Here is a 25,095-nt window from a genome sequence, read left to right on the forward strand (position 1 = left end):
AATAATTGCTGTGCAAATTGGCAGACAGTCGCATTTACACCAGCACTGAGCATCCAAACACAAAGTGCATTCTAACAGCAGTGTGGTTACCTCTCACAGCCGTATGGCATTAAAGATTGTCAGCAGACTGCATATTATTTTGGTAATTTGCCTATTAACGCTTTTTGCAATTAAATCTAGGGTATGGGTTTTCATTCTAAGATGTAGTGATGTCCATTGAACCATTTCATATAATTTACAGTAATGAATTCTTGCGGTTGCACCGGTGATATAACAACATCCAGTTTCTTCAGAAGGGATATTGATGCATGTGTGTATATTACATCACCATAATCTAATACTGATAAAAACGTACTCTGGCCTAAACTTTTTCTAGCAATAAAAGGAAAACATTTCTTTAAGCGAAAATAAAAACTTATTTTTGGCCGAAGTTTTCAAAAAGGCTATCTATATGGACGCCAAAAGACAACTAAGCCAGATGCCAAGGTACCTATAAGAGGTTACCCCCTCTAAATGATTGCCATCTAGTGTTAAAACTGTGCAGTCAGATGCTGTAGGTGATTATACACATATGAACACACAGTTATAGACAATATGTCCAATTTCTGTGAATGCCTTCTTCAAAATTAGACACACTGTAGCTTTAAGATGAGACAGCAGGTAAACCCTGCAGGTGTCACTGAATAAGGCTTAATTAGTAACACCTGTGTTTCCCTGCTATGACATGTCAAAATGGCTGCTGCTGAGAAACAAAAAAGGTCCGGTGGTATATTAAAAGGAGATAATACCACGTGTGGAAAAACCCTTTGCGAAACAAAGTTGTACCGGGGACACTGAGGGGAAGACATCTGTAAAGGCCTCACTTCGTTTATCGGACGGTTTTCATGTGGCTTCTAGACATTTCTCGTCCCCTGCCAACAGTAAGCACTCCTTTTTAGTCATTGTTCCAAAGCGGAGGCTCAAATCTAAGTGTGACCGAGCTTTGCTCCATCAGGAACCCGCCCCCGACTTTGGAACAGCCTGCCAGAGGAGATGAGGCTGGCAGAGTCTGTGCCTTCTTTTAAGTCACTTTTAAAAACCCATTTCTATAGACTTGCTCTTATTAGATGTCTTTTTATATGGTCTTTTTTAGATCTTTTTTAATACAGATGTGACCTGAAAATTGTATGACTGTATTATTTTTGGAACGCTGATTTTAACTGTCTGTGATTTGTATGTCTTTGTGAAAGGACTTTGTGAAGCTACTTCTGAAAGCTGCTATATAAATACAATTATTATTATAAAATGATCATTAGTAATAGTTGAGTTGTCATTGTGACGATTGGTACACGATCATTTGCCAACATCCATCCCAACAGGGGCCATATGTTCACAACACAGCTTCTGCCAAAGAAGCTTTCGGGTTCGGGTTCGGGAGCATATGGCAGAACCGAACGGGGGGCGCGCGCGTGCGTAGACCTACGAGCGCGCGCGCGAGAGAGAGAGAGCAGAAGGCGTCACTCCGTGAGAAGGGGGTCGGAGTGGGAGGAGGGAAGCGGGCAGGAGGGGAGGGGGAGAGTTGTCGGTCCGTGACATGAATGAACCATGTTCGGCAACGGAGGCTTAGCTCTCCCGGTGTGCTCCTTCCTGCTGCTGCACCTCCCGGTCCTCCCGATCACCAGCGACCGGCCCGCCAAGGTAACTCGCTCCCGGCGTCGCCGTCGTGTTCGCCCCCGCGGCGCGCGGCGGGTCGCCTTGCCTTCCGTCTGCGCGAAGCCTCGAGCGCCGCGGAGGGGACCCGGGTGAAGTCCGCTCCAATGGAGAGTCGCGAAGTGACTTCGGACGTCCGCCACACTGATGCTGTCCCGCGCTGTCCCGCGCTGTCCCGCGTTCACCTTCAGGCAGCTCCCGCGAGTGACACAGGGGACGACGAAGTTCACTCGCTCGTGCGGCTCGTGCGTCGAAACCCCCCAGATACACCGTGTGTGTGTGTGTGTGTGGGGGGGGGGGGGGCAAGCTAACTGTTGACTAGTGCGGGAACATCCCTGTCGTCTTCGACCGTCCACCCTCGGGGTCGCTCCTTGGTCGAAGCGCCGCCGTGTGGGGTGGGGGGTGTTGCGTCAGGGACCGGACGGTCCCGGCAGACCACGGTACCATGTGTTTACACCAGACGATAAACAAGCTGCACGAGGGCGGTGATGGAGGTCGTGGATATGTAACTCAAATCGAACCGCAGACCTATTAAATACTTTCAGAGTGGGGTCAGATGTTTGGACTGTCATAGCCCCCCCCCCCCCCCACACACACACACTTAAACTAAAGCTTAAAAACAGCTGTTTTGTTGAACTTGGACCATTTTTGTACATTGGATGTAAAGGAGCAGCGTTTGTCATCATTTGAGTAAGATGTTTATAGACGAGACCCTACAGTGCTATTGGTGTGTTCTGTGTGCAATGTTGTGCGCTAAGACGTGTGTTTGTCCCTAGACCATTAGCCTCCTTTCAAATCTATTCCCCCCCCCCCCCCTTATGCATTTCAAAATCTGTGTAAGTGTCGAGTCCATTCTAACAGATCAGAGTCGATTCAACAGCCGATCTGTGAGAGTCCCGTCTCACAGATCGGCAGATAGAAGGTCGCACCATTGACAGACTGGTGTTCGCTGGGGGCATGATGAAAAGTTCGCAGGCCGACAAACAGAACTGAAGGATCGGCCGCAGCCCTCCTGACTGTTGGGCTGTGTGAAGGAGGCAACATGGTGAGCGCCAGCAGCCAGCCAGGCCAATCAGGGTGACTTGGGCTTTTCATGGTTGAAACTCTAACCAGATGCATCACCCAAAGACTGTAGCAAACAATTGTTTGCTACAGTCTCTGCGCACGTGAACAAACAGAGCATTCGTTCTGCAGAGACGGCTGATAAAACGCCCCATATTTGATCTGGTTAGCAGAGACTTACCTAATTCGGTCCATTCATTCTTGCCAATGAAAGAGGGAAAAAAACGTCTTTTTACGGTATAGTGAACTTACCAGAGCCCGGGTTTTGAGATGTGAAACTGAGCTTTGTGGAGGATGTTGACAACACATAAAAATGATGGCAGCAGTGAAAGAGTGAAAAGTTGTGTAGTGCACACAACTACTGGCACGACATCTAATATTCTTTTTTGGCAAGAGACATCGTCTTCTGACAACGCTACAGCAGTCTTTGCTCATTATTACACACAAACACAATGTTCCATAGCAACAATGAAGTAACGCTTATTGTTTATGAGATTACATGGATTGTGGTAGAACCACCTTGTTGACGATAGCAGTCGTTATTTTTCCTGTCAAGATGTGGAGAGAGAAGTGGCTTAATTCAGCCTTATGCATCTTTTATGCACCCTGTACCCTTTGCAACAGACGTCTGCTCCCGATAACAATCCATTCTCAAAGTCATTTCTGTGAAAGAAATGTAGGTGTGCTTTTTTTGATCCAAGCCTAATATCTGAAAGCCACTTAAGTAAAATGAGTCAATTTTAATTTCATAATCAAGGAACATTGCTTAGATGAAATAAAGGTTCACTCTCAGAGACATCAACGTGTATTAATCCTTGCCAACGGGATTATACATTTGTCGCTTAAGTCAAAAGGAAATTTACAATTGACTGGCAATAGGATTTGTCAGGCCAATAATGATACAAGTAGTTTGGGTAAAATCTGATGTATCTGTGATAATTTAGTACTGACGGAGATAAACTTGCTTTTTAGCCACGTGTTTGCGTAGACAACCAAATGCTTTAAGAGTGTAATTGTTCACGTGCTTGCATGTACAACACTTGTGCTACGTATGTTACTGGAGAATTCGGCTCAAAGTGAGGACGTTAACAACTGATGCAGACTGGACTGTACTCCATACCTTCAACTCATTCAGAAATCTGCTGCTGGATTTAAACAAAAATTCAGTATTAGAACTTTGTGACACTGGTATTAGTTTATCTGTAGACATTGTTATGAATTGACATTTCTGCATTGCTTTCTATGATAAATGTTAACAGGATTGGCTGCTCAGAAAACTTTAAGTTTCTCCATTGTGAGAGGCCTGTAGTGGGAATACACTTATAGGAAAGTGTGTACCAACCTTATTCTTACCCATACCTAATACTCTAACAAAATGTGTTTATGTGATGAGATCACAATCAGATAGTGATTGACCACATGAAAGTACAGGTGTAAATGCACTGAGATGCAGTGAGGACAGATTGATCCAATCGGCCAAACCACTGCTGAGGATGGTCAGGGAAGCATTGTGACCACATTGAACCCATGTGAAAATGCAAATGAGTCATGAATTCACATACAAAATCTAAATTACTAGCCAGTAAACTCTGGTTTAATGGATGGAGTGAAGATGAGACCAGTCAAAAAACAAGAAAACACAATAGAAAAGGCATGGATGGAAACCATCTTCTTTTATGTTCTTTGTTATCTGTTTCTGTGATCTGACAGAGTAAAGATCTTGTGTATGCTTGTTAAGGACTGTTGGGGACAACACAGTAGTAGCTTGATGTCTTGATGTGACTGTGTTTGCCAGTTGTAGAATAAGAACAATTTCACATAACTGAGACTGAAGTTATAGCAAATTAAATTATTTTGATACACGGCAAACAAAATCTCTTTCTTACAGCTCCACATGGGGCTTAGGGGATTTGTCCATTTCAGATGTTACAAACACTACAGCTGCTTGCTTGTAATTTACCTGTGGATGTGCAAATATGTTTCAAGGTCCCTGCTCAAGGGAGGCAAATATGCTAATATTTGCTCATTTGCAGTTTCAGTAATGATTTTAGTGATTAACGTTTTTTGCTCACTCACAAAAATTATAAATAAAGTTTATTTGTTTGAAGCATCCGTAGTTGTTAATTATCAGTTTTAGTAGGAAATGCACTTGAGTATTCAAATACTCCTTTAGAATAAATTGTGAATGCAGTAATTGAAAACGGTTCATTCTAAATCATTCAGGAGTTAAAATGTCTCCAAATCCTCAGATTAACGAGTGAGTTGCTGGTTAGAGTTTCCAATCTACTATGAGCAGCTTGGTTTGTGTATAGCTCTGATTCTGTGTACAAAGATTTTTTTCACTTTTTAAATGGCACTGAAAAGTTGGGCTGGACTGCCATAATTTGCAATTAGCTATTTTTGTACCTGCTGAGTAGGTTCATACTGGCAAACAGTACACCTGTGCTATTTAGTTATTAGTTTATCACAAACAAAAAGTTTAATCCTGAAAGACTTCACTTATATCATGTTTTACTTCTATATTTTACTATTATACTGTTGTGTGTTTTAGATACAGCAAATGCCAAAATAATGTCCTTGATTTTTAAATTGTTTTATTTATGAAAACAAACTAATTAGGTTAGGGGCTTTGGGGCTTTGAAAAAAGATGGAGCTTTACCTGTTAGTAGCAGCGACTTGAATCGTGGACACAAAGCGGTGCTTTTGTGTAGGTAATCTTGAAGACCAGGGTCCGTGTATCTCTGCTCCAGGTAATTTCTGATGGCTGTATTGACGTCCCTCACTTCAGGATCATCATTTTCATGGGCAGGACCACCGACACCGATGGAGAGGACTCGGTGCACAAAAGTGTTGTCACGGTTTTCAGGGGTTTCAAAAGTGTGATGAAATCCTCAGCCAGTCTCATGTCGTTTTCAGACAAATACACGTCTTTAACAGTTTTCTTCACAGCTTTGTCTGTCATTGCAGAATACACTGAAGCCTTCTGCTCAAGATACCTTTCAATCATATCATGACTTGAATTCCATCTAGTTTGCACATCCTGGATGAGTTTGTGAAGAGGAAGCTGCAGCAACTCCTGTTGTGTCTTCAACACATGAGCCGCGGTTGTGCTTCCGTGGAAGAAGGTCCCGATGTTTCTGATCTTTGCTAGGTGGTGAGAGATCTGCTGCACTGCCATCACTTTCTGAGATGCCAGATTAATGACATGAGCAAAGCATCCTATGTTTGGCTCTAGTTCAGCAGCTCCAACAGCATTAACTATATTCCTGGCATTGTCAGTAGTCACAGGAATAGTCACATTAGCTGGCTCCAACTTCCACACTTCCACTGCTTCTTTCATCCCTTTGGCCAAATCCTCGCTGGTGTGACTGTGAAGGGGGCGTGTCTGAAGAACATGGACTATTGGTTAGCAGGAATCTGACGGTCTGGCTGATATGAGTTTGTGAAGGAATTAAGCATCTTCTTAAAGCCTGCGTTTTCCACTACCGAGTAGGGTCTCACATCCGCGGCGATAAATGTACCAATCGCCGCAGTTATTTGTTTTTCCCTGGTGGAATCAGTTGGGAATGACTGCCTGAATGCTGCAGGGATAGTTTGAGGCATGTGTGTTGCTACTTGCTTTCTTCTAGTTTCACCTATTGACACGCTGGGGGTGATGTCGGCGTAAATGAGTCGACATGTCTGAGGTATTCCCGCTGATGTAACCTACTCTTGTGTAGCAGTTGCGACATACCGTCATTTTTTTTATCCACCACTCTCTGGCCATTGTCCTCATAATTCATGGGGAAACAAAAGTGGCTCCAAATGCCAGACCTGCTAGTTATTGGAGGATCTTCTATTCCTGGTCTGGTAACGGCATCATGTGTGTAAGATGTGCCATTTTAACATTGTGGTAAAGACACGTGCCTCAAGAGTTACCTGCCAGACGATATACAATCTCCCAGCTTCACCAGTCTCATTCTGTTAAGGTTGTAGATGGTTCACAACAAGGAGATGGCCCACCAGCCACATGCGCTGTTTGCTGCTATTGTTTTCTGTAGGCCCGCACACCGGCCTTATCATTTCTTGTCAGTGTTTTCTTGTTTCAGCTGTGCTCTTTGCAAAATGTCTTAACTCTGCGGTAGTTTCACGTGTTTTACCTCTCGCTAGTTGAAATGACGTGATTGTTTAGTTAGTTTGTTTCTGACCCGTGTTCTGTGTATCTTTTGTCCTAGGAGGAGGTGTTTCAGTGGTGGGGGGAGTGGTCCAGTTGGTCCTCTTGTTCCAGGAGCTGTGGAGGAGGAGTGAGGAGTCAGGAGAGACACTGTCTCATACAGAGGTAACAACTTAATGGTTGACTAGATGGAAACTGATTGTTATTATATTGAAACTGAGTGCAAACGCAAGCATTGAACTCAGGGTACATGCACATGAGGACGTGATCTGTGTGTGACGGGTAAACTGGCTTTTACGGCCTCAGATCCCGGAGGAGAAATGTGGATTCTGTCTTGGTCGTGGAACAGACCCCTGCACGGTTACTGGAGAGACTTGGAGAAGACTTACGACTGTGTCCCTCAGGAAGTCTTGTTGGGTGTATGGAGTGTATGGGGGGGTTGGGCTCTGGGCAATTGGGTCCTTTTATAACTTAAATGAAAGCTGTGTTGGTTTTCTAGGCAGTAAGTCAAATTAAAAATTTTCAGAAAGTGTTTGCTTCACCAGTTCCATGTCACAAATTATGTTGGTGATTTGAACAGATAGCATCTCAAGCAGCAGTTGGCGAGAGTCTGAGGGTCTGGTTTGGGGACCTCAAAATTAATTTTCCTGCTCTTTGCCGATGATGTGGTTCTTCTCAGACTGCGACCTACCTCCTGCACTGGGGCAGATTGCAGGTGAATGCGAAGTGGTCAGGAATGAGGCTCAGCTAACCCAGACTGTGTACTTGTACTTATATCTTTATGAGGACCATTTTGACCGTACGTGGGCAAAGGGCTGTTTGAGGGTTGAAACTTGGTTTTAGGGTTAGTCGAGGAAATGGGTTTAGGTTAGGTATAGGTTAAGGGTTAGGCATTTAGCTGTAGTGGTTAAGGGGATGGAAAATGCATTTCGGCAATGATTGTCCACACTAAGATAGAAATATATGGTTGGGTGTGTGTGTGTGTGTTTGTATTGTATATCCTTCTTGGCCGCGGGATCCCCCAGGAGGAGCTGGGGAATGTTGCTGTGGAGAGGGACATCTGGACTACCTATGTTAGCCTGCTGTGACAGTTAAGCAGAAGAAGGTGGATGGATGAATTCTGGAGGTCTGAGCAACTTTGCCAAAAAAAGCCGGTAAAGTTGTCTTGGTATTAGAGGTGGCCTCGGCTCCACTTGAGCTGCTCATGTGAAACCAGACCTGTGGACTAACCCCCCTCATTGAATTTTGTGCAACTGTTTGGTTTGCACACAGAGAAACAAGGCGTTCAAATGAAAATCATTTGATAAGACACATGGGCAAGGAACTAAGTTCATAGCGCCATGTAGAAGAGTGAGCAGAGACACAATGTTGACAGAATGTGTGTGTTCGTAGCCATCTTGTGACCTGTGACCTTGCTCTGTCAGACTTGCGGAAGTTTCTGTCAACCAAGATTAACGCCACTCTGCCCTCACTGTTGGCCCTCTGTCTCCCCCCTTCCCTCCCTTTCTTCCCCCTGGCTTTGTTCCTCTCCCCAAACGTCTGCCCCTTTTACTCCTCTTTACATTTTCCTCCTCTTTATACACACTCCCATTCCTTTTCCTCGCTTCTCAATTATTCCAGCTCCTCCACCTTTCTCCTCTCCTCCTGCGTTTCTTCTCTCCCCTCTTCCTCTCCTGTCCTCCCCTCATCACCCTCCACCAATTAGATATGACACTTTCACCAAGTGACCTCCCGCTCACCTCCTTGTGCTGGCTCTCCCGCTTTACCTCCTAAACAGTGTAGGAGGATGGGCTTAAAAAAGAGAGGCAGAGATAGATGGACTGAGGTGTGTGTTGAGGGGTTAACTTGGTAATGAAAGACAGATGCATTAACTCCATGTAGGAGATCTTTAGGGCCACAACACACAGACACACACACACACACACACACACACACACACACACACACACACACACACACACACACACACACACACACACACACACACACACACACACACACACACAGAATTAGAATCATATTGAACATAAACTACAACACTCGATATTTCTCGGTACACTTGGTGTAGACATGTGTTACTTGTTGCGAAATTTAGTAAACTTTTGAAGTGCTGAGACCCTTGAGATGCGTTTCCAACAGCTGGTTTCAAGCCAGTAAAGAGGTCCAAGTTGTTCCTTCTCTTCAGAATCAGTAAATGTCGATCACGTCTCGAGATATTGGTCACACAGCCACAGTAGAAGACTAAACATAGCTGCAGATATGACTTTGTCTGCTGTGGCGGGAGGGTTATCTCACAGTGTCCACTTTTGTGTCTGTTAACGCACCTTCATCAGATCCACCAGCTTTTATCATTTATCTGTTCATTTTTCAGTGCGAGTGAAAAGAAACCTTTGTTCTATGGGAGAGAGGGTCATCCACTAACCAGAAGGTCGTTGGTTCGATCCCTTGCTCCTCCACACTGGCTGATGGCTGTGCCAGCAGTGTATGGATGAGTTTTGATAGGAAAATGGTTGATAAGTCTATAAAAGCTCTATATAAATACAGTCAATTTACTACAAATGACACATTGCCATTGTTTATTTCATGAGTAAATCTGAGCATTGGATTACAGCTGCTCTGCAATGTGAACATTCGGATCATGGAGGGAAATATGAAGAAAAAAACTCCATAGAGCACAAACTGTACCTCCACCAGTCCCCTTATGAAGCCACATTTAAATGAACTGGATCTACATTTTGATTTCGATCCACAATCAGTCCCCTAAATATGCCTGATTGTTTCCATCAAGATCCATGAATTGTTCTCTGGTAAATCTGGAAAAATATATTTTTCAAACGTTCCAACCTGCAATGTAAAAGAAATTAATATAAAAATATCCCTGGCTCTGCCCCTTTGTGTGGATCCACACCAAAATGTAATGATAAGTCTGAGTTCCAGTGGCGTCTCTCTCTCAATGGGCCTCATGCAAGAACCGTTCGTACGCACAAATTGTTGTCAAACCGTGTGTACGAGTGATTTAGGAGAAATCCCGCATTCAACATTTTTCAGTCACGTAAATTAGTCTGGTGTTAATCAAACAAGTAGTTTCACTTATGGATATTTTTTTTTGAAGCAATTATACATATTTAAATTAAATAATATGTAAAGAATATATATACATGTATTTCACCTCGTTATATAACATTATTCTGTTTATTTCAGCAATTCAAATTATAATTTAATTCAGCATGTATTCATGTAGAATGTGTTAACAAGGTTGCGCAATGGCCAGGGGAGTGCACATCTTTGGCAGTTGGCATGCGTGTTGCGTGGAGTTGTTGGCTTTAATGTCAATTGTTAATTGTCACCATGTAAACTATTTTCACATCATTTACCTAAAATTCATTGGAATTAGCTCGTGACATCTCTAGTCAACCTGCAGACGAGACAGGAGCATCAAACAACAAGCGTCATATGTGCACTCGTGCCGTGGTAAAGCGCACAGTTGGCCAGAGAAGAAACGTCAAATAATTATAACATGCTGCATATTGTATAATATTGCAATGAACGAAGGTGAACTGATCTAGCAGCAGCTAAAACATGTGCCACATCGCCGGTCAGGTTACATATTTTTTCATTCATAACACTGAAGGAGACATGAGCTAGACCTCCCTGCAATCATCAATCACCTCGCTATGGCGAGTGTTTATTTTTAAGCCATTTTCATATCGATGCATTTCTTCTTTCAGTGACAGTGCGACCCACAGGCGACTCAGTATTAGTCACATAACTCGTGCTGATGCTGCTAAAATATACACTTTCATTTCTTGATGTTTGAAAACACATCTTCAATCTCAGATCTCATAAACTTCTTCTTTTTAGTCTTTAACGCCGTTTCCATGAATTAACTCTTCCTGACATGAGGCAGCAGGCGAAACCTTATATGGTATTTTTTGATAGTTGATTATGCTATTTAGGCGATCAGCGGGCACGCTCGCTCAAATACGCACAGGTGACATTCATCCTGTTTATGCACGTGATTTACACACTTTTCTGAAGATAGAAGCAGAGGCCTGTTCGTACGAACTCGCGGTACGAACGGATGTAGGAGAAATTTAGGATTAGAATACGAACATGTTCTTGCATGAGGCCCGATGTCTCACATAGTGTCAACCTCAGAGTGCAGCTGGGCACAAGTCGCTGACTCGGGTCAATGGATTCATCTCATCTGATTTGGTGACTGACATTTACACGCTTTCATACAAGACACATGTATTTACACATCTCAAATGTTTTGGTCGGGTTAATTTCATTTGGCGCCAGCTGACTCGGCACACACACACAAATCACTGTTTCTATATGATTAAGGCTTCACTGAAATAGATTTTCACAATGTAATCCAAATGAGGATGTAATTGTGAGGACGTATAATGTCGGTAAAAAAAAAAATTCTCCAGGAATAAAAGAGATAAACACAAGATATTGTTGTACTTAACAGAGCCTTTGAAGAAGTTTAGGTCGGTCCTTGATCTGTTCTGTGCATGGACTCCCACATGGTGTAATTGGTGGGCAGATAAAAGAAAGTGGTAATTGTGGGTCTCGGCCACACAATGAAAAGATTGTGTATCACTGCGGTGTCGTCCATGTGTCACAGTATGGTAACCATGTCGTTTCCTGTGTCCGTGTCAGGCTGTCAACCACACAGAACAACAGCTCGTATTGTGTCGGCTCTCCTAAACAGTACCAGCTCTGTCCAAACCAGGTATGAAGCAACGCACTTCCAACACGTTTACGTGTACAGGGATCGGCCTTACTCGGAATAAGACATCATTTAGATGATGCTGTTTAAATTAGCTGCTAAGTGAACATTCCATTCATATATCTGTTTCCATGTTTCAGAACATTGTCAGATTATGAGAGCAAGTGATTGCATGTTGTCAAAAAATGTTACAATAGGACACTTCAATTTGATAAATATGTATACATGTCTACGTAATCCGACAAAGCGCCTGAAACTGAAATTCTCCACTTTTGATCCTATTCGTACTGGAGTATTAGGGCCAGGCATGAGGAAATGTTGTTTTTAATTTTTTTTGAAATGTCGAGAATAAAGTTGAAATACTACTTTGAGAATAAAGTGGAAAATTGTGACCCGGAAGCACTTTTCAGCAGCACCAAACAACGGATGTTGTAGCCAGTTTGCTAGCTGACGCTAGCTGCTAACCAAGTTGTAAAGTTGCAATATTATTGACAGGCTGAATCTAGAAGAAACGATGCGGGGAAAAAAGGTGTTTGCACATGAACGTCAACGTGTGTCCTGACACGATAACGTTCAGTTGCAAACAACCGTTAATGAATGTTGAGAGGCGTGCAGTCACCGAAGCTAGCGTAGCTTTGCTAACGTTAGTTAATGTGGATGTGTGACAGCGGAACTGGTACCACAACACGGCCGTTTAGGGCAATTTTGACTTTAATTTCGACATTTCGACTTTATTCTCGACAAAATTCAAAATCTTTCTTATGCCTGACCCTAATACTCTTCATATATTTGATTATTGCTTATTCAGAGTATGACTTTACCGTGTATGATTATTCAGACTAATATCAGAATATATCTGTCTATCTAAATGTAGCCAGTGACATGACAGTGAACTGAAATGAATTGAATTGTTCTTTGAACTGTAGATATGCTTTTCTCCTCTGTGTGTGTGTGTGTGTGTGTGTGTGTGTGTGTGTGTGTGTGTGTGTGTGTGTGTGTGTGTGTGTGTGTGTGTGTGTGTGTGTGTGTGTGTGTGTGTGTGTGTGTGTGTGTGTGTGTGTGTGTGTGTGTGTGTGTGTGTGTGTGTGTGTGTGTGTGTGTGTGTGTGTGTGTGTGTGTGTGTGTGTGTGTGTGTGTGTGTGTGTGTGTGTGTGTGATTTGCAGCCCTGTCCCAGCCCCAGTGTCAGCTTCAAACAACATCAGTGTTCCCAATTTAACTCTAAAGCCTTTGGAAGAAGATACTACCAATGGGTGCCTCTTTACCCAGGTACAGTTTCCCTATGTCTGTTTGTCTGTACCTGTCTGTCAGTTTGTCTGTGCCTATCTGTCTGTCTGTCTGTTTGTCTGTGCCTATCTGTCTGTCTGTTTGTCTGTATCTATCTGTCTGTCTGTCTGTTTGTCTGTGCGCCTATCTGTCTCTGTCTGTTTGTCTGTGCCTATCTGCTTGTCTGTCTGCCTGTACCTGTCTGTCTGTCTGCTCATGCAGATATCATCTTCATCCTGAAGCTGTCTATACGGGACGTGAACATTCACAACTTGCATCTTGTCGTTCCTTTAATGAATGAAAGTAAGTTGTTGACAGGGAACCCTATGAAAACCCTTTGGGTTCACTAACATGGAGTATTGAAGTCTTCCTCACTGGTGCGAGTGTGAGTTTTTAATCTGCTCTCCTCAGTCGAAGCCAATCCCAAATGACGAACAGATGTAACTAACGGATTTGTGTAGACTTCCATTGCTCAGAAATTGTATAACGTAATGTCAATAAATTAAATCTTTTTTGAAACATGTAATTTCCTGTGTAGCTGATTACATCAGCATCTCCAATAAGCCATGTGACCTGCAGTGTACAACCATCACTGGTGAGCGACAGCTCCTAGTTCCTGCCCACGATGGAACATTCTGCCGCGACACTAAATACCACGGAGTCTGTATAGAGGGAATATGTCAGGTAATCCAACCGTTATTACATTTATTAAATACCGTGCGAAAAATATAGATTTCCTTTTGACAGTAATTTAAAGAAAATGTTTCTTGATCATGAGAACAAGGGACTGGAGCCTTTAAATGAGCTGCATGTTTCTACCTGCAGCCTGTGGGTTGTGACGGAGAGCTGTACAGCAGCAAGACAGTGGACAGATGTGGAGTATGTGGAGGCAACGGGGCGTCATGCCAGCGCATCTCCGGATCATACAGGACGGCACTCACACAGTTAGGTAACACACACACACAAACACACATGCAGACAGGATACGACGTGTACCAATTCTTATTACATTTAAGTTAGAAAATGATGAATTTGGCTACAGTGGTGCAACAACACTAAATGAGCAAATTCAAACATAGTTTTCAACTTTTTTGGATTTATCGGAAAAGATTAAACTCAAGATTATATATATATATATATTTATAAAACGGGTAGCTCAAATCAAGCGATCTAATTGGTTCGTAGCCGTGGTATATGCTCAATATACCACGGCTATGACGTCTAATTAGTTTGTGAACTTAAATTGCCGGCGAACCTAGCGTAGCCTTCTTTCTGAGGAACGCTACAGTGTGTTGCATAGCAACCGGCATGCACTGTGCAGGCAGAAAGGAGGGCAGCTTTTTTGTATTCGTTAAAAAAATGCTTTTTTGACCAAATAAAAAAAAATAAATGTAGTATGTCTATTACTTTCATTTCGCCAAACTTGCAACCGTTTTATAAAAACAATAGCTCACTTCAGTCCGTGATTAACACTCATTATACCACAGTGTAGGGGGTCGCAACGCAACTGAACAACGGCCCTTAACTGTGGTATAATGAGTGTATGCCACGGCCTTTCGTGAGCTATTGCTTAAATAAATAAATAAATATATTTATTTATTTATTTATTATTAAAAAAAAATGTCAAAGCTACAGTCTACCCCTAGGCAGTAGGCAGTAACATGGGTCTAGCATGGCTGCAGACTCTGAAGTCAACACAAACCTAAGATTCCATATGCCCTCATTGTAATTGGCCCCAGAATACCTAGATGTGCACAGTACAACTCACTGCATGAATAGATTTTACCAACTCTTAGTTGGAAAGTTTTTTTTTTTTAATGATCTGAGTGAACTGAGTTGATACAAAGTGATAAAGTACACTTTAGAAATGTTAGTGTCTTTCCTGTGTACACTGCCCACTGATGACAGGTGACTCACATTAGATAACATCCTGTGGTTTCAAGTCGTTGTTTTTACCCGCAGGCTACGTGTTCATCACCAACATCCCAGCTGGAGCCACCAACATTCAGATCATAGAGAGACACAAGACTGAGAACATCCTGGGTGAGAACCTACAACTTCTTTAAGGTCAATATACTGACTATGGAATCACCAGATTACAAAAACATTTAAAGCCCAAAAGTTCCACTGCAGCAGTGGTTTTAAGTAGTTTTTGTTTTTAATTTAGATCATTTTGATTTTCACATCTGACAGGTATATTTGGGTTCTGATCAAGTTTTGAATATTACAGTCTTAGTCACACCTCCTCATGTGTCCCCTCATATCCAGCCCTGTCGGACGAACACGGTCATTTCTTCTTCAATGGGAACACGGTGTTTGACAACCCTCAGAACTTCCGCGTGGCAGGAACTGTGTTTAAATACCGACGTCCAGGCAACGTCTTCTCTGATGGGCTGGAGTACATGATCGCACAGGGACCAACACTGCAGGGCCTCAATGTTATGGTAGAGCGCGCGCACACACTCACATACACACATTTTTTGTAAAGAGGACGTACACAACAATTGAATTTCATTCCAGTATGAATCAATCAGTTCAGTATCATTTTTATTCTTCTGTGTAGTACTACAACTTGAATGGGAAGCTCCCCCACATCACCCACGAGTACACCATCCCCCTCCGGGCGTATGACATCACTGCGGAGGGTGTCACCCCAAGCCCTGGCCACTCCCACCTTAACTTCACCTATAATGAGGTACGTGAGGACATCAGAGGGGATCCGGCTGGGTTGTCGAACCACAGCAGAGGAAGTGTGACACCTCTCCATCACTACAACGCCCAGCTGGGAGGCGATGACCAATCAGATATCCAGCTGCAGGAGGAGGAGGAGGAGGAGGAGGAGGATGAGGAAGTAGTGTGGGAAATCCGGACACCCAGCCCGCCACCGCCGGCGGCCATTTTGGTCTACAGACCGGCTGATGTCACCAGTCACGTGTTCAGCCACAATGATGTGGAGGAGCAGGGGCCTCCTGCACCGTCTGGCTACAGTGAGTCACACAATCATCTGTCTTCTAATTCATAATTATGTTTCTGACACATTTGAATATTAGCAGCCATTAGACATTGCTTCAGGCTGAATTGATTTGTTGACATGTGGAAGGTAGAGACAGTCTGATCCCTCCCAGTCAGCATGCCACTTGAAGGGGTAGTAAGCGTCTTTTGAGAAAGATTGTTTGTTGTTGATGCGGCCAAAACCCCTGAGTCGTACCCCTGTCACTAGCATGTTATGTGTACACATTGCACACACAGTGTTGTTGGTGGAGTCGGCACCATTTCTTTTGTGTTCAGATTACAGCTGAGCACCGCACACAGAACCGACAGCTAGTGGACCGTGAAGAGGTATTAGCTTTTTTTTACAGAAAGTGTATTGGATTAAAATCACTTTAACGCTCAATTGCCTCCTCCGGCTGTGTATGAATATAATGTGCATGGGTGTAGAGCTGCAACAGTTAAATGATTCATTGATTAGTAATTGGTTACTAAATTAATCGCCAACTATTTTGATTATCGATTAATCGGTTGAAGTTGTTTTTGTGAAAAAAAAGTCTTAATTCTCTGATTTTGGCTTCTTCAATGTGAATATTTTCTGGCTTCTTTGCTCCTCTATGACAGTAACCTTAATATCTTTGGTGTGTGGACAAAACAAAACATCGTCTTGGTGTTTTGGGAAACACGATCGGCATTTTTCACCATTTTATGGACCAAACAACTAATCGATTAATAGATTAAATAATCGTTAGTTGCAGCCCTACATGAATGACAGAAATAGCGCAGTATGAATGTGTGTGAATGGGTGAATGTGACTTTGAGTGGTTGCTAAAACTTGAAATGCGATATATATATTATATAAATACAGTCCATTTAGCATTTACATAAAATCTGTGACAGTTTTTATACTTAAATAAATGTTTTATCATGAAGTAAAATGTAAAAATGTGGTTACAGCTTGTTTCTGTGTGTATACTGTCTTTGTTCATAATATCCAGGAAGGCAAAGTATCTTGACTACTACTGCTCTTTGAACTGGGACCTTTAATGGCCCACTCTCTGGTCGGCCTTATGTCACACCTATTAGAAGTGAAAATGTATCTCCAATATGTATTGAGTAAGACATTTTATTTGTCAGTGCATTCTGTTGGATGATGTAATCATCTCAAATATATCTTTGGCATTTTCGTTCTCAACGTATAAACCAACAGGAGCAGGGCAGGTTAAGATTATGGAATGGATCTATTTGTCTCATCGTCCGTCTCTGTTGTTCTGTCCATTAAGGGACTTCCTCCAACTCCATTGATGAACCGTCCTCTGCTGACGAAAACTCTTTACTGCTCTCCTTCCCAGGTAGGAAACACTCATTTAACTTTTTACATAGTTGAGAGTTTAAATTTCTTTATTAAATAAACATAATGACCTAAAAAGTGCTTTTGTTTGGTTTTCTTTAAATATTACGACATGGTACACAGAGTGATGAGCAGGAATGATATTTCAATAACAATTTTTTTTGGCGGGATTGGACAGGATGAAGTGTTCAAACATGCCCCTCACCATGACATCCTATGGAAGAAGAGATTACAAACAGACCAGTGAAACAGTAGCTTAGTTTTTGTGACAATTATTAATGAAAATAAACCAGTTTAGTTTCTTTATCACATTTGTCTCTGTTATTAATTCATTTTTAAAAATCCGCAGACAATCTGAAGACTGCATCATGTTTTTTCTGTTTCTTCCCAGGTGTTCACTCTGCAACACTGCCTGAAGAGGCCCCCTATCTGCTGCTGGAGGAGCTGCAACACAACCAGACGCACTCCAACACGCACACCCTCACACAGTCAAACACATACTCCATCAAACACACACTCGCTGATCCTCATTCATCGGCAGAAACGCACACGGTCTTCACAGACGCACAAACACACTCAGACACACACTCTGTCACGCACGAGCAAACGGATCCCGACGCGAACACTGCCGTCTTGGTGCAGCTGCAGCAGGTGTCTGCGGTCCAGGCAGCCAACACTGAGAGGTGTGAAGAGCAGCTGCTGAGTCTTGACTCTTTAGTGCTTATTGTAGAACACACTAATGTTTGGTTAATGGTCCAGTACATGCACTTCAGTGATCAGGGTACTGTCTTCAGGATAAATCATTTTACAGAGCAATGTGTCTTTGTGGTTAGAATAACTGCATCTTTAGTCCGGCTGCAACTGAAACAACAAATGACGCGTCCAGAAGTCGTATGCTGAACATTTGAACATTTGTTGGATTCAGACAAATTTGCACTGTGAGAAAAAAGCTCTGCTTTCACGCAGACTCGCAAAGCAAAGAAACATCAGGACTGACGCATCATCTGGTCAAATCAATCACTGTTACATAGATTTACAGTCAGCAGGATATTACAGTGTGTGTAGATACACAGAATGAGCATGAGAACCCCGACCTTCTGATCTATTAGCCGACCTCATTAATCCTTCTCTGTGAGCAGTAACATGGTTTCACTCTCTGTCACTGTCTCTCTTTTAGCAATGACTTTGATGTGGGTCTGGATCCAGAGATTAGTCTGGCAGACATGTATCGCTGGAAGGTTTCTGCTTATGCTCCATGCAGTTCAACCTGTACAACAGGTAAACTTCAACGTTCAATATGATAATACCCACATTCATCCAATGTGTAACCGTAGTGAGTTTAACACAGCCAGTTGTTGTAGCAGTGCGGTAATGAGTTGTGTGTCTGTGTGTGTTACCACTGTGTCTGTGTGTGTTACCTCTTTGTGTCTGTGTGTTACCACTGTGTGTCTGTGTGTGTTGCCACTGTGTGTTGCCACTGTGTGTCTGTGTGGGCTGCCACTGTGTGTTATCCCTGTGTCTGTGTTACCACTGTGTGTCTGTGTCTGTTACCACTGTGTCTGTGTGTTCACACTGTATGTCTCTGTGTGTTACAGTGTTTGTTACCACTTTGTGTTACCATATGTGTTACCAATGTCTGTCTGTTTTACCATCGTGTGTCTGTGTGCATTAACACTGTGTGTCTGTGTGTTACCACTATGTGTATGTGTGTGTTACCTCTGTGTTTGTGTGTTCACTCTGTGTGTTACAGTGTGTGTTACCACTGTGAGTCTGTGTTTTACGACTGTGTGTCTGTGTGTTGCCGTGTGTTACCACTGTGTGTTACCACTGTGTGTTAACACTGTTTGTCTGTGTCCTCACTGTATGTCTGTGTGTTACGACTGTGTGTTGCTTTGTGTTACCACTGTATGTCTGTTCATACTGTGTCTGTGTATTCACACTGTATGTCTGTGTGTTACCACTGTGTGTCTGTGTGTTCATACTGTGTGTCTGTTGGTTACCACTGTGTCCTCACTGTATGTCTGTGTTCATACTGCGTCTCTGTGCGTTAACATTGTATGTCTGTGTGTTACCACTGTGTGTCTGTGTGGCTACCACTGTGTGTCTGTGTGTTACCACTGTGTGTCTGTGTGTGTTACCACTGTGTGTCTGTGTGGCTACCACTGTATGTCTGTGTGGCTACCACTGTGTCTGTGTGTGTTACCACTGTGAGTTAACACTGTGTGTTTGTGTGTGTTACCAGGTATCACCACTAGCTATGCCCTGTGTGTGCGTTATGATGGCACTGAGGTTGACGACAGCTACTGTGACTCTCTGACCAGACCTGAGCCCACACATGAGTTCTGCTCTGGAAAGGAATGTCCTCCAAGGTGCCGTCACTCTTCTCTCTCACCAACTGACCCATTCACAAACCGACCCACTGACTAACTGACCCACACTCTCTTACTGACCCACACTCTCTTACTGACCCACTCTCTCACTGACCCACTCTCTCACTGACCCACTCACTAACTGACCCATTCACAAACTGACCGACTGACTAACTGACCCACACTCTCTTACTGACCCACTCACTAACTGACCCACTCTCTCACTGACCCACTCACTAACTGACCCACTCTCTCACTGACCCACTCACTAACTGACCCACTCACTAACTGACCCACTCTCTCACTGACCCACTCACTAACTGACCCACTCTCTCACTGAACCACTCACTAACTGACCCACTCACACATTATTAAAACAATATCAATAATTAATTTTATTTTGATTATTGTCCATATCAGGATACCATGAAAGCCTCAATGTAAACATAACACTGTTGTGCCCACATGATAAAAGAGTAGCTCTGAGATTTTTTTAAATTTTATATCAAATTTAGATTTCAAAAGGATCCGTGGTCTGCATGTCATATCAGTTGATTAGGATGATGCACTGTTTATTGAGAGTCGCGACAACTCCGTTCACTCCGATGTCCTGTTTTTTTTTCCCAGCAGAGGCGGATCATGGAGCCTCTCGATAGTTCCTGAGTAAAATGGAGTCAATGATCAGATTGTATATTATCAGCACATCTGAATCAAATCAACATTCACAGTAAAAATAATTTTACTAAAAAAGCATATTGACTAACTACATAGAGTAACTACGTAGGCATGTCGGTCTTCTTTATTGTAAATCGATACATTTATTGACTACTAATTACCAAAAATCACAGTTCTGTCGTTCTGAATAATGGATTCTAAGAACATCCTGGAACTATCTGAAGTCTGCATGAGTCACGTGACGTGCAAGCATTTCGGATATCCGTTGTCGCGACTCTCAAAAAACGGCTCTGGGATTATGTATTTCTGTTGGTGAGTCATGTTTAGCAGTTTCACTCATCTACAGACTTTTATGTTCCTGAGAAATTAGGAAGGGTTTGTGTAGGATTTGAATATTTTCAATCCCTTGAGGTGGTAAACGAGAGACTGTCCCCGAGCTTTCATGGAAGTGACATGGGAACACAAAGAGCTAACTTTCACTGGCATTCTTCTGTAAACAACAACCTATACCATCACAAAATAATCACTATCACTACACACAGTGGCTTTAACACATTCCAGAATTTCCAAGCTTGGGATGAATATAGTATTTATCTATCTATCTATCTAAAAGGTTCAAACAAGAACCTCATCACGATGTAGAAATTCAGAATATTGAAAAGACGACTGGAGACCTGACTAACGGCTCTCTCCTCAGATGGGAGACCAGCGGGTGGAGTGAGTGCTCCCGCACCTGTGGGGAGGGCGTTCAGTACCGCACCGTGCGCTGCTGGAAGATGCTGTCGCCCGGTCTCGACTCGTCCGTCTACGACTCGCTGTGTCTTTCGCACGACCTGCACAAACCGGCCAACAGGAAGGTCTGCCTCGGCCAGAGCTGTGGGCCCCAGTGGGAGGTGTCTGAGTGGTCGGAGGTAAACAGCTCACACTCTGATGTGCTCAGTGTCCCAGAATGTCCACTCTGCATCCTGTCAGTCATCAAGACTCTTCAGGCTTCTGAGCAGGAACTGTTATAGTTAATATATAATAATTATAAATTATAATGACCAAATGCTCAACCCCGAGTCATCAGTGCTCAAGTGCAAGCTGGGCCACGAGTCCTGAAAATCCTGGACTTGTGTTCAGCAGGACTTTATCCTATGAATCAAATGTTCAGTCAAACGTTTCATCTATAATTTAATCGTTGCCACCATGAGCTGATTTCAGAACCTTAGAATAAAATGAACCAATGAATCACCCTGTCATGCATCTGCTCATCCAACTCTTTCTTTACGACCACATACAGTCATGTGGTGCACAACACCAGACGACATGTAGACGGGAGTCCAGAAGTCGTCCCACTTTGCATTTCATGTTTCCATCAAATCTGTCAGATGCTTGTCCTGCTCACTGTGCTACTGACAAACACCAACCCCTTCACCACAGCAAGCTAGAGGTTAACACAGAAAACTGTCCTGGCAGTGACAGCATTTCATTAGTGTACAATATAGAAAATAGAATCTTGTTCCCCTGAGATTTGTAATGCCCAGTCGTCATATAGCTCCAAACGCTAAAATAATATCAACGTGTTGAACTGACTCCTTCTTCATTTGAACCAGCAGCAGTAAACACAACAGCTGTCCCTCAACGCAGAGTGCTTATTTAAATCTTCTTCTTCATTTTTTTACGGTAAATTAACAAATACACAATACACTTAACAAGACAAATATACAACAAAAACAAAAAAGTGAGATAACATAAAATGACAACAAATACACATAAAAAAAAATCAAAATATAATAATGATGATAATTCGCAAATCATATATCAAAGTTCAAAGGTTGATAGGTAAAGTAAGTAAAGTAAATCATGTTACAGGAGAACATAATGTCACATGTTTATCCACTTTGAAACCACACGAGAGAAGAAAGAGAAAGAAGGGGGGGGGAATTGTTTAATCAATTTCTCCCATCTTTCTTCAAATAAATACAATCCTCATAGTAGTCTTGTCCGATTCATATATTTAATTCACCAGATCTTTCCATTCATGATTAATTAAGTGGTCATTTTTCAACCAGTCCTTGTTATTTGTTTAATTATTGCAACCCTTATCATTAAAAACAAGTGGGAGTCTTTCTTTTGAATTTCATCTGGTATTTTCCCCAGAAGTAGACACTGAGGGTTTTTATTTACAAAGGTGCCAAAAAGTTTTCCCAGAAATAGTTTAGAGCATTACATGACCAGAATACATGACTGTGAATCGCATTCTCTTGACCACATTCTCTCCAACATTTAGCGTTTGGTTTGTTTGATTTTTCTTTATATTTACTTTGAATTTGTGGTGTTATGACATGTCTTATCAAAATCTTCCATGAGTATTCTCTCCGATAATCTTCAAATCATTTAAGGAAGAATATATTATTAAAAAACAAAATTCATTGTGTGTGTGCGCTTGTGTGTCACTGTGCGTCAGTGCTCAGCGCGTTGCGGCTCTCGGGGTGTTCGGACTCGGGAGGTTCGCTGCTCCATGGAGATGAGACTGTGCAACAAGTCCTCTCAGCCAATAGAAAGTCAAGAGTGTGAGGGCCCGCCCTGTGACAGAAGATGGACAGTTTCTGACTGGGGACCTGTGAGTCTAACAGCGCACGCACACACACACACACACACACACACACACACACACACACACACACACACACACACACACACACACACACACACACACACACACACACACACACACACACACACACACACACACACACACACACAGACTGACTTCAGTTTTAGATTTGATTTGAATGTTGTGTGTGTGTGTGTGTGTGTGTGTGTGTGTGCGTGCGTGCCAGTGCTCAGGTGTGTGTGGAGAGGGAAGGATGGTCCGTGCAGTGACATGTCGGTCGTCAGGCGGGGTAGTGATGTCAGAAGAGCAGTGTGACCAATCGCTGCGCCCGCTGGCCATCTATCCCTGCGGCGACAAAAACTGTGCCCCCCACTGGGTGGAGCAGGAATGGCAGCAGGTACATATTTAAAGAACCAGTGTGTTGGCTTGACGTCTTTGACTGTGTTCACTCTGATCTAACAAAGATTATTTGTCTGTTTTGATCGGTGTTCGTGGGTGCGTCAGTGTAACGCCACCTGTGGCCGCGGCGTGCGGCAGCGCCAGGTGGTGTGCGCCGGGCTAGAAGGGGGCGTGTTCAAAGACTTTCCAGAGAGTAGCTGTGAGCAGAGCAACAAACCAGACACCAGCTCCTCCTGCTTCCAGAGGCCCTGCTCCAAGTGGTTCACCACATCCTGGTCCCAGGTACCTCAGCGTGTTTGTGTGTGTTTGTGTGTGTGTGTGTGTGTGTGTGTGTGTGTGTGTGTGTGTGTGTGTGTGTGTGTGTGTGTGTGTGTGTGTGTGTGTGTGTGTGTGTGTGTGTGTGTGTGTGTGTGTGTGTGTGTGTGTGTGTGTGTGTGTGTGTGTGTGTGTGTGTGTGTGTGTGTGTGTGTGTGTGTCTTGTTTTGTATGTCATGCTGTATTTGAACCAAGTGTCTGTAGGTCACATTAGGTCAAATTGTCACCAGTAATATGTAGAGAAAAATGAAAAGCCCTGCTCCCTCACGCCCTCTCAGTGCAGTAAGACCTGTGGGAGTGGAGTCCAGGTACGAGAAGTCAAGTGTTACCAGGGGGAGGAGCTGGTAACCAGGGGCCACAGCTGCGATTCAGCCGCCAAGCCAGAAGCCCGACAGAGCTGTGAGATCCAGAGCTGTCCAACAGAAGCACCAGGTACGAAAAACAACATTCTCCGGAGCTGATGCAACATGCCGGTGCACTTTCAGCTCCACCGGCGGAGATAAATCACCTCCCAGATGCGTCACTGCGACACCTGCATAAACAAAGTGGAACATCCTTTTTCTACATGTCTCCTCATCGTCATGGTTTTCGTGTGTGTTTATCCAGCAGCGGCTCCAGCAGCGGCACCAGCAGCATCCGTAGCCGTAGACGACTCCTGCCAAGACAAGCCTACAGCCAACTGTGCCCTAGTCCTCAAAGTGAAACTGTGTTCCCACTGGTACTACAGGAAGGCCTGCTGCCAGTCCTGTAAGGCGCCAAGACCCTGAAGTCTCCACTGTAACCCCCTCAACACCAACCACTGGTACCAACGGTCACCCGACATTCTTTTTGGTGCTACACAAAAGCCTGCTGCTAGCAATGTACGGCCTTAGGACATCGGCATTTACCTTATTACTGTTAGCCTATCACTGATGTCAAAGGTCAATCTGTTGTGTTATCCCTTTACTCTTCTGCCCAGGAACTGCTCCTAAAAGTGAATCCTTTTTTTTTTTTTTTAAACAGTATCATCAGTACTGAAGATAATACAATCAGAGTGACTCCTCGCGCAAACACTACGACATTAATGTCGTTTTGCAGACAGTGTAAGGAGTATTTTTCAACTGGACGTAGACACAACATACAAACAGACAGAGGCACTGACCACCTCCTCCCCAGACAATGTGAAGATAAACTAGCTTTAGACACACTGACATGTCTGTTCCTCTCGAACCATTCTTTTGTTAAATATCCTTCCGCCAGTGTTTCCAGTATTTCCAATTGTAACTTTATGGGATAAAGAAACTGTCAAGGACTTTTCCTCTGTCAACCACTCTGAGTAACTCCCATCCCCTTTTTCAAACGTCCTCTTCTGTATAGTAAATGTCTGTAATCTATCCATCGCCTCACTTCTTCTTTAAGGTGCTACTGTATGTCACGCTAAAGAGAGTGCATCCAAATCTCACAAGAGACCCAAAGGCGGCTTTGTTGTTCGCGTGGCGAGGACAGACTGGACC

General features: G+C 43.3%; 1 protein-coding gene across 5 annotated transcripts; it reads left to right on the forward strand.

Annotated features, from left to right (window-relative positions):
• The first annotated feature begins 808 nt into the window (after positions 1-808).
• si:ch211-267e7.3 (ADAMTS-like protein 2) lies at positions 809-24,975 on the forward strand. 5 transcript variants are annotated; one of them, XM_035635747.2, is made up of 20 exons: positions 1,551-1,677; positions 2,551-2,734; positions 6,966-7,069; positions 11,573-11,645; positions 12,807-12,909; positions 13,445-13,590; positions 13,732-13,855; positions 14,869-14,949; positions 15,175-15,350; positions 15,470-15,893; positions 17,178-17,246; positions 17,637-17,928; positions 18,423-18,523; positions 19,488-19,614; positions 20,987-21,200; positions 22,739-22,894; positions 23,115-23,285; positions 23,393-23,569; positions 23,881-24,034; positions 24,209-24,975. In XM_035635747.2, the coding sequence occupies exons 2-20, from the start codon at positions 2,732-2,734 to the stop codon at positions 24,367-24,369; spliced, it is 2,856 nt and encodes a 951-aa protein (XP_035491640.2). In that variant the 5' UTR covers positions 1,551-1,677; positions 2,551-2,731; the 3' UTR covers positions 24,370-24,975. The 5 variants fall into 5 exon arrangements, 4 of the variants coding, with proteins under 4 accessions (XP_035491639.2, XP_035491637.2, XP_035491638.2 ...); XM_035635746.2 differs by lacking the exons at positions 1,551-1,677; positions 2,551-2,734 and adding an exon at positions 809-920; XM_035635744.2 differs by lacking the exon at positions 2,551-2,734 and having other exon boundaries at positions 1,530-1,677.
• Positions 24,976-25,095: the final 120 nt, after the last annotated feature.

This window comes from Scophthalmus maximus, chromosome 5, assembly GCF_022379125.1.
Source record: "Scophthalmus maximus strain ysfricsl-2021 chromosome 5, ASM2237912v1, whole genome shotgun sequence".
NCBI lineage: Eukaryota > Metazoa > Chordata > Actinopteri > Pleuronectiformes > Scophthalmidae > Scophthalmus > Scophthalmus maximus.

What these genes read in the sequence shown, in the direction of transcription:
- si:ch211-267e7.3 (XM_035635744.2), top strand. Translation starts at nt 1,585, where the DNA reads ATGTTCGGCAACGGAGGCTTAGCTCTCCCGGTGTGCTCCTTCCTGCTG. An exon ending in GTATAGAGGGAATATGTCAG is followed by an intron (nt 13,591 to 13,731) that starts GTAATCCAACCG and finishes TTCTACCTGCAG; the next exon opens with CCTGTGGGTTGTGACGGAGA. An exon ending in TGCAGGGCCTCAATGTTATG is followed by an intron (nt 15,351 to 15,469) that starts GTAGAGCGCGCG and finishes TCTTCTGTGTAG; the next exon opens with TACTACAACTTGAATGGGAA.